General features: G+C 44.6%; 2 protein-coding genes across 3 annotated transcripts in view; one reads left to right on the top strand and one right to left on the bottom strand.

Moving 5' to 3' along the window:
* LOC138595241 (hexokinase-1-like) overlaps window positions 1–3,821 on the bottom strand; it is a 29,634-nt gene extending 25,813 nt beyond the window's left edge. The window contains exons 1-2 of the mRNA XM_069666600.1: window positions 3,474–3,821; window positions 366–528 (exon numbers count right to left, since the gene is read on the bottom strand). Of these exons, the coding sequence (XP_069522701.1) occupies window positions 366–528; window positions 3,474–3,536 (226 nt within the window). The 5' untranslated portion in view covers window positions 3,537–3,821. The remainder of the gene's footprint in view (window positions 1–365; window positions 529–3,473) is intronic.
* Window positions 3,822–12,492: 8,671 nt separating this feature from the next.
* myom2a (myomesin 2a) overlaps window positions 12,493–15,482 on the top strand; it is a 33,893-nt gene continuing 30,903 nt past the window's right edge. For both annotated transcript variants that reach the window (XM_069665514.1, XM_069665513.1), the window contains exons 1-2: window positions 12,493–12,507; window positions 14,344–14,476. In XM_069665514.1, the coding sequence (XP_069521615.1) occupies window positions 14,370–14,476 (107 nt within the window). In that variant the 5' untranslated portion in view covers window positions 12,493–12,507; window positions 14,344–14,369. The remainder of the gene's footprint in view (window positions 12,508–14,343; window positions 14,477–15,482) is intronic.

A 15,482-nucleotide genomic window follows, 5' to 3' on the forward strand; every position in this document is an offset into this window, starting at 1 on the left:
AATACACTTTAAATGTCTACTCAATTGAAAAGCTAGCGATACAAATGTTTAGAAAACAAAAGTGGACTTGAAAAAAAAATTAGCTTTAAAATGAAAAAGGTTAAGTAACGTTCCTTTATGTTAGCTAGTTAGCCCACTAGCTACCTGTTGCTAGGCAACAGGAGCCGCGTTTGGTGACACAAGGGTAAAGGCAGGAACAGCTGGTGACACAAACAGGAAATCCTCCGTGGACCAGACCGTCTCATTTCACTTCGACCTCAGCCTCTACGCAGACTGTGAATGACGCCTCCTTTGAAGGATGCAGACTCTGAATTGAGACACAGCTGTTGAGTTCTTACAATGATCTCTGACGATGTTTTCTGTACCTGATCCGTCAGGGATGGACCTGACGAAGGTGGGCAGCATCTTGACGGTGGCGGTGGGGTTGGTGTCCCGGCTCAGCCCGTTCTCTATCTCCCTGCGGAACCGGTTCATGACGTCCTTCAGGGTCTCGTCCGAGAAACGCATGGAGTACAGGTACTTGTCGATCTGAAGAAGCAGGCACAGGAAACAGGCGGTGTCAGGGAGGATTCACATCATGCAATCATGATAAATGTTTTTACAACATACGGCAAATTTGCAGAAAAAATGAGACAGTTGGAGATGCTGAGGTGAGAGATACAGATTGTCCAAGTAAACATGAACGCACTTACAAAATGAGCCTAACTAAGTCTTAAACCAACTTTAATCTAACGTAACTTCAAAAAAATGACCATTTAAATACTGGCTATATCTTTTTCCTTTGGTTTGTTTGCACTGTTAATTTACTGATAATGAAAATAGTAGACCCAACCCTGTTTGCCCTCATTATTTTCCAATGCAAGGACCCCTCCGTTCGTGTAAGACCTAATTAAACTAATTGCATTAGAGGCCTGTTGTGAGATTGGGTGCTGAGGCTAAGTAATAGATAAAAGTCAACATATTGATTCCATTAACTCAAAGTGACACATATAGAGAGAGCTGGAGCCTGAACGAGGACACGTAAACCCCCTGAACCAAAACACTGCTGCAGAAACGTGCTAAACGTCGCACAATTATTGTGATAATTTCAATACAGCAACACAATAATCAGTTTCTTTAAAATAGCTTGGACCTATTTTAAAATATTCAAGGGGTATAAGTGACGAAAATGTTTTGAAATTGCTCCAGGAGGCAGCTTCAGCCTGCTGCAACAAAATCCTTTCGTGCAAATACATGCAATTAAAGTTCGTCCTCTAAAAGTTCAAAGCTCAGATTGTTATTCAAAGTGTCCTTAGTGACCTTTTTGTTACAGAGGAAGATCCTTTTTTTTAATCCAAAAACAGCTGGTTCATCACTTTCTTCGAACCCACCAGACTCCATTGACAAAAACAGTAATTTTACCTCACAGCACATGTGTGCACTGCCTTGATCGGTTTTGTTCTTTTGTCTTCTGTTTGTTACATAAATATTGTTCAGGATCCGAACTAACCATCTAAAGCGATAAAATCACTCAGTAAGACAAACAAATTAATGGATTGAGGCAGTGAAAGACGAGTAACTCCCACGCTCTGCAAAGTAAAATTACTGTTTTTGTCAAAGGAGTCTGGTGGAAGCCAGTAGATTTGCTGGAGCAGTCTACTGGAGCTAAACCTTTCGTGTCTATAAGTCATTTTGACCCCAAATATGTTTTAAATAAGGACCCAGGTTTAAAATACACAACTTGCCCTTTAATGCAGCTAATTAATGGAATGTTGTTTAAGGGGAAATTACCCAGGACTCTCATTGTTGTTGTTACATAATCACTGCTCACAAACCTCCGCTGTGCCATGAAACACGTTCCTCACATTTGTGTCTCATCATGCTTGTCTGTGTGGCTTTACTATTATTAGCCTCTCAGTCAGCGTACAGCAACGTGAAGGACAGTAACATTGCAGAGTGTTACATACAGTGCGGCGTGATTTCCAGGAAATCACAGGAGATAAATTAGTCCTCGTTCTATTCCCGTCTGTAGATATCAACTTTTATGTCAAGGTGGTTTGATGAGTCATGGTTCCTTTAAATGCATAAAAAATGCATCACATAAAGTCGGTACATGCTTCTTGAAACATCTAATTGAAGCTATAAAATTGCTTAGAGGCGTATTCAGTTTTGCACACAGTTCTGAGAAGCAAACACGCACCAACATGCATCAATGTATGGAGAGATGTCAGAGCGAAAGGAGACCGGTTAGGTGTGCCGTCTTTACCGGACTTAAGAGGTTAACTGGAACCCGTCCAGCTTCCAGTCCACACTCTGTCCTGACTGGTCCATGCTGTATTTGAACCAGCCAAACTCCAGTTCCCAGCCAAGTCCCCACGGGCCGAGTGACTGCCGACCTTTCAAGAATTCATCCCCGAAATATTCCCACCATGGGTTGAATATTTCAACCCAAGATGCCTGGTGCACTTTTACAACACAGGATGCCATCTCATTTATGGCTGCACCATCACATCATGCAAATATCATCAAAAATATTCGTTCGTTTACATTGACCCTGAATTTCCTTAAAACTTTTACATAAATTGTTGGAACACTGCCTGAGCTTTTTCAGAGGACAACCAGAGTTTAAAAAGTTGACTCTGCTTTTTGCTTCCTTTTTTCTACAACCAACAGGACGTAATTTATGACGACTACATTCATAAATCCGGTCGGGAGTGTCGTAGTCAAATCAAACTTTCATCCATTCAAAGATTTCTCCCTCCTTAGAGACGGTTGTAACTACTACTAACCTACTACAGCAGAGGCACGTGCATCTACTGCACCGTGACATCACGCATGACATCATGAATCTCCCACTCCTCTTCCTACATCTCCCCCTCTGCTCCCTCCTCTGGGAACATCTCGCCGGTCTGTCATCCCATCCAGCCGCTGATTTACACTCAACCCAAAGTCAGTTTCTGTGCATGACCCGAGGCTTTTTATTCCAGCTCTGATGGTGCGAATGTGTTCTGCTAATGAGTTTGTGTTGTCTTTGCCGGAAGTAATGAGAGAATGAGTAAACAGGAGACAGAGAGAGTGATAGAGAGGAAGGACAGAGAGCGGGGAAAGCTGCCAGGGAGGGAGGAGATTGTAGAGCTCACGACTTTTCCCAACTGCTCCTCACAGACACCTGTGACGCTCCGGAAACACTCACTAATGAGGGTCTTTCTCTGTGTTCAGCCCATCCCCACCATCACCATGACCACAGCCCCTCTCAAGGACATCCGTGTCAAACACTCCTAACCCCCGAAACAAACTAAAACAGAAATTACATTTCATCATGGCCTCCTCTTCCTCTACTTCCCAAACCCTGCATCCTCCTCTCCCAGCCTGAAACGCCCCTCAGGCTCACGCTGACATGCAGCTACCGTTACCCGGCGTCCATGGCTGCTGTCACATTACACAACTCGCACACAAAGAGACCTCTGTGGCAGGTTAAAGCTGCTTTCACTCACCTTCTTGAGTTGATCATCCTTCAACTCAGTGAAGTAGTAGGCCAGAAGCTGAGCCGCTATCATCCTGACTGCACGTCCGCCCGCCTGGAGCTGTCAGCAGCGACTACGAGGAGGTTAGAGAGTAAAAGAGGAAGGAAAGGAAAAGCTGCCCGGTGTGTGTGTGTTCGCTCCTGTCCCCCCTCGCTGATCCCTCTTTATCCTGAAGTAAAGGAGGACGCAAAGCTGGAGCTCGGCAGCCGTGGCAAGGCAAGGTTAAAGGGAAAAAGTGTGGTGAAACAAGAGTGCAGCAGTGTTCCTGCCTGCTCGTCTGCGACAGGCACACACTCGCAGCCTCACACACACACACTTGAACACACAAACACACACAGAGGCTGGGTCTGAGCTTGTCTCCTCCCTCTGAGCTGCTAGCCTCCTGTTAGCCCTGGGGAGATGCAGCAGCTCCGCACTGGAATGGTGGTTTCTGCTATGCCCTGCCCCCACTAAGGGCTCTGATTGGCTGGGCTGAGGACGTGAAGGAGAGGAAGAAGGGGAGGGGTCGATGAGCGGAGGAGGGGGCTTCTCCTACAGCAGCAGGGGAGTGTGAGAGAGAGAGAGAGAGAGAGAGAGGGAGAAGCTGCATCTGCATGATAACCTGCCGCTCTCCTTCCAGCAGCACACACAGCCACAGACTTCCCCCAGCCGGCCGGCACGTCGCGCACGTTGCCACAGCACCCAGAAGTGTACGTGCAGAAGGGCAGGGCAACCACACGGTGATGTCATCATCCCTCTTCCTGCTGCATCACAATCAGCATCAGCTACAGGCGAAAAGGGCATCAGATACAAGCTGCAGCATCCAACCATCTCCCAGCAGCTCCACTCATGAGGCTCGTGACCGACAGTCTCTTATCTCCCCTCCCTCAGCAACTGGTGCCAAATTCAGCACAGCACGCTACCCACAGATATGCTGATGAACTTTCGTTTCAGCATGTAATGCAAATATTCACACTATCCAAACCTCCTGCTGTGGACGATTGAGCACGGAGCTTCATTGTTCAAATTGATAAGAAGTAAAATGTTGTAAACTCACACAAAAGACTTTAAACTAACGGTGGATATGTCACATGTACGTGTGCCTTTCCTTTCTCATATGTACTGTAGATTTTAGTATGTCTGAAAGCAATCTTTGCTGTTTTTGTCCTTGTTATCAGGAGATTCTCGGTTGGTTTTCTGTGTTTACACTAAATATGAAAAAGAAAAACACAACAAAAGAAAGAGATCACACTCGGTCTTCTTACCTTTACAAACTGCTGTCACGTAAGAGTTCCTCGATCAAGGGAATGCTAACTGGTCAAGAAAAATGTTCTAATGTTGTTGCATTTGCTAGCTCGCCGTCTTATCCCGCTCAGCTGGAAAGATCATAAACCCCCTTCCCGTGCCAGGTGGCTGAGAGATGTCATGTTCCATGTGAAACTAGAATAGCTTACATGTTCCCTTTTAAAAAGGCTGAGTTTAGTAAAACGTGGACTGCCTTTATATCTTATTAAATGAGGGCTCCCTTTATGCAGGAATGCAACACTGTGTGGATTAATATGTTTAGCTGTGCGTATGATGCTTTCCTGTTTTATGTATTTATTTGTTTCTTTCTTGTAATGAACCTTTGTGTCTCTTCCTTCATCAGTGTCATGACTTTAGTGGCTTGTTGACAGTTGCAGCCTGCCGGGGTGGGACGGATTGGGAGGATGAAAATGAGAGAGGGTCGGGAAAGGGAAAGGTTTCATATTTTCTTTATTAGACTTTGTAGTTTGTATACCTGGATGTTTTGAACAATTCAATAAAAGAGTTCAAATCCCAGACAAGCCCCTAAATCACGCTGTAGCTGTGGCCAAGGAGAATCCACACACAACTTTAGTGTGGAGACTTCTCTGGCTTGGATGACCAGCAAAGGTTTGAGTTACAGCTTCACGTGTCATTAAGAGCATTAAAAATCTGAGTGAGCGATGCTCAGACAAAAAACAAATATACCCTTCTTCTCTACTCAAACTAAAAATGAAAGAAACTTAATCATTAAGCTCTTAAACCAAAATCCAATCAGCACAAAATTTGCTCAAGCAAAAAGGAATTCTCAGTCTCCTTTTCCTGTTGCATTCTTAATACTAACGCTGGCATTGTTTTCATTGTGTTCAGGACAAAAACATTTTAAAAGAAAGAAACTAAAATCTGCCGTCGAGCTCAAGAAAGCTGCTAAAATATGTGCAGTGTTAAAAGATCCTTTAGGTGCACATGACAGAAATATGGCCCTGTACACAGAGTCAGTGCAAAGGGCTCTACATACAGAAACACATTAGAATGACCTTTAAAAACAATGATCTTTAACAACTACTACTATAAAACAAATTAAAAACACCAATAAACAACAAAAGACGGGGCTGCACGGTGGTTAGCGCTGTCGCCTCACAGCTAGAAGGTTCCCGGTTCAGACGTAGTGGACCTTTCTGTGTGGAGTCTGCATGTTCTCCCCGTGCATGCGTGGGTTCCCTCCGGGTGCTCCGGCTTCCTCCCACAGTCCAAAGGTTCACTGGTGACTCTAAAATTTCCCGTAGGTGTGAGCGTGAGCGTGAAAGGTTGTCTGTCTCTATGTGTCAGTCCGTCACCCCAGCCCCTTGCGACACTGAAAGGGTTGAGTGGTAAAGATGATGGATGGATGGAAAACAAGAGATATGCTAAAAGTAGACGTAAGAAAAGGAGCGAGAGCTGCAGTGCAGATATTTAAAATATATGCCTAAAAGTGAACATCACCACGAAGTATTTACACATGCATTTTATTTGTTTATACAAACAGACAAAGCGCTGATTCAACAGAACTTTTGTACCTCCATAGTTCTAGTAAGTGCTCGCCTTCTGAGCCCTATGTGCAGGTGACTTTCTGTTCTGCAGGTAGCATTCACTCTGTGTAAACTCCAGGTGTAAATGAGTGACCGATTAGACAGCAGGTAGAGCTCTGTGCCCCGAGACTGAAACTTAGATCAGTGGCCTCTTTTGTGACGTTTAAAAGGTGATCAATAAAATCAGCAGTCCCTGTTTTGTAAAGGTGAGTCTTTGTGCAGAGCTTTTTTACCTTTTGTACACCAGATAACAAAACCGAATAACTGCAGGACTATTATTTCTTATGAAGCAGCTAACAAACCCTTTTATTTGTGGTGGTTTAGGCGATGTTGACTGTAAAGCTGTTGTGCTGTTTGATCCTGTAAGAACGATAAGAAAACAGCCAGAGGTCAGTGAGCAACAAGCCTCCAGCCTCTCAGTTAAGCTGTTATTTTGATTCAATGCACTATGGAAAATGTCTTCTTTATTAGGAGCAGCACGTGCACTGAATCGCGTCACTGAATTGCTGATGGAGCCTGATGCAACAAATCTCAGCATTGCTTTACACAGTCAGAGACGACCCCTCCTCTCTCCCCCCCTGCAGCTCGGTCACGTCACCACGCTCTGCGTAAAGAGAGCCGTGTCTGCTGACTCAATGACGTGCAAAGACTCTGACGTGCCTCTTCCCCCCCTCATGAACAGCTCTGATTTAGGACTTCCCCCCTTTATTCCCCTTCATCCTGCCCACGTTCCCCCTCCTCCTTCTCCTCCTCTGTCCCATCTTCTGCCGGCCAGTTAGTGAATGAAAAGTGTCTTTCCCCTCTCTGAGCCCCGATAGAGCTGCTCCAAAGGGAGGCAGAGAGGAGGGAGGGCTGCGCATTCACTCACTCCCCTCTCAGGCAGAATGTCCTGCCTGGTGTCATGGCTGCTTCAGGGTGACCTTCTGCAGCGACCTTCACATAAGCAGTTGACTCAGTGTCCCTACTGACTTAGACTGCTGACACACAGACCTAATGAACCCTCGTCTCTGCAAAGTTGGTACTAAATAGATTGAATCATGCTCAGGCTGAATGTGCTCCGTACATTTCTTAGCAATCGACTCAATAGGCTTTTTGTGCAATAACTGATCATACACATTGATAACATTATGACCACAGACAGGTCGAGTGAGTAACATTGCTCATCTGGTTACTATGACACCTGTCGGTGGGTGGGACATGTTAGGCAACAAGGGAACATTTTGTCCTCGAAGCTGATTAAGCAGGAAAAATGGGCGAGCGTAAGGATGTGAGCGACTTCGACAAGGGCCAACTTGTGATGGCAAGACGACTGTGTCAGGGCATCTCCAAACCTGCACCCTGTGGGGTGCCCCCGCTCTGCAGAGGTCAGTGCCTGCCACAAGTGGTCCAAGGAAGGAAAAGCGGAGAAGTCATTGATGCACGTTGGGAGTGAAGGCTGGCCTGTGTGGTCCGATCCGACAGAAGTGCTGAAGAAGTTAATGCTGGTTCTGATAGAAAGGTGTCAGAACCAACGACTGTGTATAAAGATGGACGACGCGTCTCCAGATCTTCAGAGATATGGTTACTGTTAGTTACATCTCCTCTCCCCAATCCTCCCCTGCTCCACTAATCTGGAACAGACTGGCTGCAGGAGCCGTATTGGTCAACAGAGCTGTCAATCATCATTTTTTACAGCATCAAATAAATAATTAAAAGTAAACTTGTCAGGAAAAATGAACACTTGGTCATAAATCAGCATGATAAGAACTAACTATAATGACAGAAACCATGTTTGACGTGTATTTAGATTTTATAGTTTGACTCATGTCCCATCTGTTAACATGGAGGAGGCGGGCTTTATGAGCTATACTGCAGCCAGTCAGCAGGGGGCGACAGAGAGGGTTTGGCTTCACTTTGAGGGAGCTGTCATGTCCATCTTTTTATACAGTCAATGTTCAGAACACAGAGCATCACAGTTTGTTGCGTATGGAGCTGCGTAGCCGCAGAGCGGTCCATGCTGACCCTTGTCCACCACCGAAAGCACCTACAAAGGAACTGGACCGTGGAGCGATGGAAGACGGCGGCCTGGTCTGATGAATCACGTTTTTCTTTTACATCATGTGGATGGCCGGGTGCGTGAGCGTCTTTTACCTGGGGAAGACAGGGCACCAGGATGCACTATGGGAAGAAGGCGAGCCGGCGGAGGCAGTGTGATGCTTTGGGCGATGTTCTGCTGGAAAACCTCGGGTCCTGATTCATGTGGATGTTACTTTGATACGTACCACCTACCTGAACATTGTTGCAGACCAAGTACACCCCTTCATGGAAACAGTATTCCCTAATGGCAGCAGGATAATGCGCCCTGACACACTGCTAACATTCAGGAATGGTTTGAGGAACACAACGAGTTCAAGGTGTTGACTCTGCCTCCAGATTCCCCAGATCTCGATCCAGTGGAGCGTCTGTGGGATGTGCTGGACAAACAATCTGATCCATGGAGGCCCCACCTCGCAACTTACAGGAGTTAAAGGATCTGCTGCTAACGTCTAGGGGCCGGATACCTGAGCACACCTTCAGAGGTCGAGTGGAGTCCATGCCTCGACGGGTCAGGGCTGATTGGCGGTAAAAGGGGACCAACACAACATTAGGCAGGTGGTCATAATGTTTTGGCTGATCGGTGTGTAATCTAGAGAGAGAGGTCAGAGAGAGAGTTAAACACATTCTGCGGGAATCAGGCCAATAGTTTCTCCTGATGTTTTTTCACAGCCAAAGTGTTGTTAGAGATGTTTTGGCATGACAGTGTGAAAGAAAAGGTCAAGGGGTCACCGATATTAAAGCAAAAGTATGTATCATAAATGTTAGAATGAAGCAGCTGCTTGCCCTCAGACGGTCTGAGAGAGAGAGAATCACGCTGAAGAAGTGAGTGTTCCTCTGCAGCGACGAGGCCCCTCAAACTTGTGCAACTTGCTGCTCCTCATATTATCATGCTCCAATAATCTCTTTTATTCCCACTCCAAACATGCTGTGTGCAGGGGCCAGGGAGAGGACGGGGGCTGGAGTCCTGCAGCAGACCTGCCCTCTCTCTCACACACACAGGACGAAGTGGAGAGAGAAGGATAAAGTAAAGCATCATGAGTAAACGCTCCTAATGTTTGGTTTTTAGATTACAGAGGTGATGCTGCAACTTTATGTTTTGGTAGCTTTATTCATGATGATAATAAAACATCCCATTCCCTTCTGTTACACGTTGTTAGTCGTTATGATTTGTGAGCTTCTAGGTGAGAACGTTCTGCTGTGGTGAACAAACCTGAGAGAGTTTATGTGTTAGAAATCCCTGCATGGATCAAAGGGTAAGGCAACAATGACTGACCACGTGTCGTCTTCCTCCCAGTGCACATGGGGTTAAGTTTGTAGTTCTCAAACCTTTGAAATTATACATTATACACAAAGAACATTTCCTTTAAAGTGTCTGTATGAAGTTTAATTTTAGCTCATCAGAATGTAAAGTGGAAAAAAATGTCACTTTAACTTGTTGGAATGTTTTTCTCCTCCTCATTAGAATACGAGTGCGTTGGCGATTTGTTCGTGTCAATAAACAAAAAACAAAACTCAGAATCAAACCAGCCGCTGTGGCGCGGGGGGGAGTGGATCGTACGCAGGATCAAACACATTTCAAAGTTTTCTTTATTTTTAACAACTTTACTCACAATCAAACAATCTGGTGTTTTCCTGGCGTGTCCCGGTAAAACAAACCTTCCCGGTGCCCGCCCATCCTATCCTACCTGCCCATGTATGTACACGTCACCCGGTGCCTAAATAAATACTCATATATCAATAAAACAAATAGTCTCAAGCTTCTTATAACTTCCTAAATGAAATAACAAGAAATAAATGTAAAATCATAAAAATATACAAATGTTAACATCTCCAACAATTAGGTAAAGCTAAAATCCCTGAAGAGTTTGTATTTCATCCTAATGGCTGAAAAATCAAACCGACACTTTGCACATGCACACATTCTGTATCTGTCACTTTTAAAATGTTTGATGTGTATTTTTGTCATTTGTAATCATGAATGCAGCTTCATTGTGTTCTCTATCCAAAGATGACTTGTTCTGACCGAACCAGGGACAGGAGTTAAATTAGCCTTGGCTGGAAACCTGTCTCGTGTTTCTGTAACCTGCCACGATGTCTTTTGCATCGTCCCTGAAAAAATAAACTAATGAATCAAATAAATAATTTAACTTTAGTTTTACCTCAATGCATTACAGATAATTTACAGTTTTACTTTCTAGTCTTAGATTTGATTTAATCCTTGTCTGCTGCTCCAAAGCACCGTGCAAACCTTTTTGTGAGGAACAGTTAAAATGTTGTTTAATATTATTATCTTAAAAACCATGAGGGCCAAGGCCTGGTTGATATATCCACAAAAACTTCAAGTAAATAGTCACCAGGGGGCAGCATTTAACAGAGAATAACATCACAGTGAATGTAGAACAGTACTGTCTACGGTTGCCTTGTTTGCTTTGAGGGTGGCCTTTTCAGATCCACTAAAGACTCTGTGGCGACCCTATCATCCTTAAAGCTCTCCCACTAATTCTCTTCATCAAGGGAAGTCATCTTTACTCAAGTCTCAAGCAAGTCTCGAGTCATTTTTCTTGGGCAAGTCGAGTTGAGTCCTTAGTTAAGACAAGTCAAGTCCCGAGTCAAGTCACGCAGACGTATGACAAATGTGCGACTCACTTAGACGCAGCACTGCCGTTCTGTTGCATGTAGCATAATAAAGATAACTTTGACTATTTGTCCTTTTGAACGATGATAACAATTACTTTTTGCCGCTGCTGCTAGTGTTAGCATTTCTTGTTCGCTGTCATCCGTGTTGTCCGTGTCTGACCTGTGATCTGACCCTTCACCTCCAGCAGGAGCACTCGCTCTGCCAGCTCATTAGTGCCACCTTGTGGCCAAAGCTGCACTTTGCTTGCACTTTCTCTTTCATCATGAGCTGCGCTTTGTAATCACGGTCAGATCCACTTGGGTATTACACCTAATGTTGAACAGACCCAGAACCTGGCATTATAGAAGGAGTCCTGACCCGGAGACGGTTGCTCTCATAAAACGTGGACCTGAACAGGGTCCTCGTGTTCCGGTGGACCCGTGAAGACCTCTAGTTGTAGGTGCATTTGTGTGCTCCAATGTCTTTCTGGTAACTTCCACTGGGAGGCGCCAGAATGTTTTTGAGTCCCTTTAAAACTTTGGGGCTGTTTCTGGGAACATGTGAGACACATGTTGAGGCTTTAAAGAGTTTTGTCTTTTCTTAAGAACATCCTGTAAATGTGAGAAAAGCTGCAGGTCAGAGTTTTCAGAGCAGAGATGGGGAGGTGACATTTTCACCGCATGGGAACAACTGCAGGGCAATAAACTGGAGGCCTGCTTCCTCTTCTGAGTTCACTTTGATGTTTTCAATCACATCAGAGTTTCTCTCACTCCGGGGTTTTTCTCTTTGTAGCTTCAGTCTGATGTTTGAATCGACTTGTGCGAGTAAAAATAGCTGTACAGTAAGAATGGTGGGTATCGCCGTATCTGAGGACTGGCTGATATAAATAGACTGACTGCTGCCCACAAGTGTCGAGCCAAGGAGGACAGGCTGTCTCCAGAAACCTAAAAAGGTCTCACAAGGCTTCAGCGTTGGATTTGCCTGTACATGATCTTGAATTGTCTTTGTGGTTGTTGGCTGAATGAGCATTTGTGAAATCTAAAGGTGAGATTAACCTCGTTGGAAAAGCTCCTCCTGTCAATCATAGGAAGGCTGGCCATTTTAGGATTGATTTAAAGACTTCTAACATGAGTCACTGTCGTATTTCACTTTAGAAATCCAGCCTCCAGAAGCCTTTAACCTTCCACCTGAAGCTGCAGAAATATCCTTAAATGTACTTAATGCAGTGAAAAAAACAAACCTCTATTTAACTCAATAAAAAAGCACAGTACAGATGCACACCCTTCATCTCCAAAGTGCAGAATGAGAGCAAAATTTGGGGGTAAAAGCTATATATAGTCTTAAGTGCGTCCATACATGGGGTGGAAGGGGAACAGCATACCTCCGGTGACAGGGTAATATTTTTGTTACCATCAGCAAGTGCTTCCCAAGCGGCATCAGGCTGGTCTGCCACCGCTTTGCGCTGTTTTAATCTCTTTGGGTAAGTCACTTTTCCTCTTATTTCCTCGCTACTTTTATCAGATAAATAACGGTTATTAAAGGAGGTTCAGGGCGGCAGGAGGAGGTGTGATAAGTGAAATGTGTTGGTGTAATGAACGGCCGGAGATAATCTGCCTCCTGTGTTGTAATCTCCCTGAGCGGTTCATCTTTACATGCCAGGGCATTAAGAGGCTGCTGACCCTCGTTTTAATCGTCTGTGCCAGCTGGAAAACGAAGGTAGAACGTTTAAGTGTTGAAATATTGATGATACAGAACAGAAACTTAAACCACAGCGACGCGTTTGTTCCTTCAAGTTTTCTTGTTTTAATCTGTTAGAGCGTTTCCAGTCTCACTTCCTGCATGATGGTTTTAATTAAATTAAGTGAGGGCTCTTCACGGCCTCTTTTTTCCTTCATTTCTCCGATCATGGAATAGGCCGCCTGAAAGCTATTCATAGCTGAGCTGTGTGAGGTTGTAAGGTGAAACATGTGAAGTGCTGAGCTCTGGTGTATGTTGGAGCTGCCCTGAAGCCTCCGAAACGTTGGACTTTAACATGTCTGAGATAAACTCCTATTTATGATTAAGTAGTGTAATGATTTAAGTGTGTATTCTGAGTTGTAACCTTTGTAGTTTTTTATGTGTATGAAAAGAAAAAGCTACTGAAATGTGATTGCAATGCAGAGGTGGCGAAGTACACTCCCTCTTTACTCAAGTGGAAGTGCAGATACGAAACATACTGATTCAACTCGTGAGTTAAAAGTTCAAAGCGTCCCTCTGAAGCACATTTCTCTCGCCTGTTTGTGTGCAAAGCGAACTGAACTTCACATCACGTTTGGGAGACTATAAGTCTTAAATAATTTCAGCTGCGAGTGAATAAAAAAAGGAAATATTGAACATAAACTTTGCTCCAAAATCCATCCAAAAAAGTTGGCAGTGGAGTGTCTTGGTGATCTGAAACTGCTTGGACGTCGTCTTTGGCCATTTTGGGTTCCCCCTGTCGGTTACAAGAAGATGTTCTCCACAGCTGAGATCCCTCTGGCCTGTTCCATCTTCATACATTATTTCCACAGCTGTTGTCTTTGTTACATTTGTCGTGCCGAACACGCCAATGAATTGGCTTTTCTACAGCTCCGGAAAAAACATACGAGACCACTGCAAAAAAAAGTTTGTCTCTGGTTATTCTATTTACAGGTTTGTGTTTGCGTGAAAGTTACTTTAGTTTCTGCTACTTCCAAATCAAATATTCTCATTGAGGACTTTTATTAGCAGAAAATAACGACTGGTTAAGAAACAAAAAGATGCAAAGAAGACGTTTGATGTTGGGGGACGTTAGGCCGCTCTACGAGCAGCTCGGCTTTGTTAACATCCGTCTTCCTCTTGATCACACTCAGGAGGTTTCAGCGGGGTTCAGATCTGCACTGGGCCGGCCATGACGTGTAGAGAGAGATGCTGATTTAAGGAGCATTTGGAGCGGTCTCTTCATTATTTCCAGAGCCGCTTAAGTTGTGATCGGTCTTTGGGTTTGGAAGGTGGCATGCAAAATAAAATCAATCCCCTCAAAAGCTTTGAAGCTAACGTAACGAGCCTGCTTAGAAGAATTTAAAGATGTTTGTGTGAAAAGCTTCGGAGTAAAAAGTTAATACTCAAGTGAAGGACAATATCCAAGAAATTCTGCTTAAGTACAGTAACTAAGTACTTCCCACCTCTTGCAATGATGCTTTCAGTACCTCTTACCTCTAACAGGTGACAGCACGTGTACGAGGACTCAGCACAGACTTGAGATTGTTGTCATGGCTAACACATGTTTGGTCTCCCCTCCCCCTCCTGGTGCTCTCAGCCAGGTCTCCTTGAAGCGTTCCAGTCATGGCTTCCAAAGTCATACCTTGGTATAAGAAGAAGCATGCGAGCCACGTGAAAACTGATTACGCTTGCTGTCACACACAAAGTGTTCACAAGCAGCAGACAGTAAGGTATGAAGGGGGAGTTCACCTGCTGCTTTCAGAGGCACAGCACCTGCTTTGCCGGGTGGAGCCGCAGATAGAGTGTGGAGCGGCTGCTGGGGGGCCGATCTTTAAGTTCCTGCTGCTCATGCGTCTGCTTCCAGCTTTGATGTAGGAATCAGCTGGTTACAAGCTGGTGATGACAAAACTGTGTGAACATTCTTGGTCCAAACTTCAAGCATCCACATCGAGATCTCTTTGGTGTAAGTGGTTATATTCAGTGTTTTGTATCGGACGTAGTGAACATTGCGTGGTGTTCACTACCTCTGTAGGTGCATTAAGTCTGATACATCAGAGCTGTATTTGAGACCGTGGCATATTTGTGTTTTTATATTATATTATTTATTTACAAATTTGTCCCTGTGTGTGATGCTAATTGTTCGTTTGTCCAAACCATTATTTAGTTGAGATGAAAGATGACACCATCTAAAGCACCTGGAAAGGTACCTGGAAATATCCCATGTTTAATGTAGAACATGCAAAGCTTTGAGAGGAGGAAACCGTCCAGAACCAGACGAGTGAAAATGTTTAGCAGCGTTTAAAAACTTCCGTTTGTAATCGGAGTAGTAGGGCTGTCACTGACCAATCGAAATTCAATATATGATTCGAAGCAATGACTGTATATTAAGATGGATGACTCCATCTGCTCCCATTGTACGAAAGTGATGCCAAAACAGCCCTGTGATAGGCGCTGCCATTTTGAGATGTTGACGTCATTTGGAGCCAGAGACTGAGCAGTAGAGATCGGCGGGTGGCGCCGCCGTAGCCACTTCCGCTAACCCAAACACACACTTAACTTACCGAAAAAACAGCAAGGATCCTGCTCGCCGGCGTCTTTAACGGCAGAACAGCTTCTCTGTGTTGGTCTGAGGTTAACGTTCACAGGAATGGAAACTTCAATGACTGTAGTGATTGTTTTAGTTACGTTTCCTCTGGACTTTCGTCCTCCACTCTGCTAATCCGGAACTGATCGGCT

Source organism: Semicossyphus pulcher, unplaced genomic scaffold, assembly GCF_022749685.1.
Source record: "Semicossyphus pulcher isolate SPU_LCO1_2020_fin unplaced genomic scaffold, fSemPul1.0.p SCAF_17, whole genome shotgun sequence".
NCBI lineage: Eukaryota > Metazoa > Chordata > Actinopteri > Labriformes > Labridae > Semicossyphus > Semicossyphus pulcher.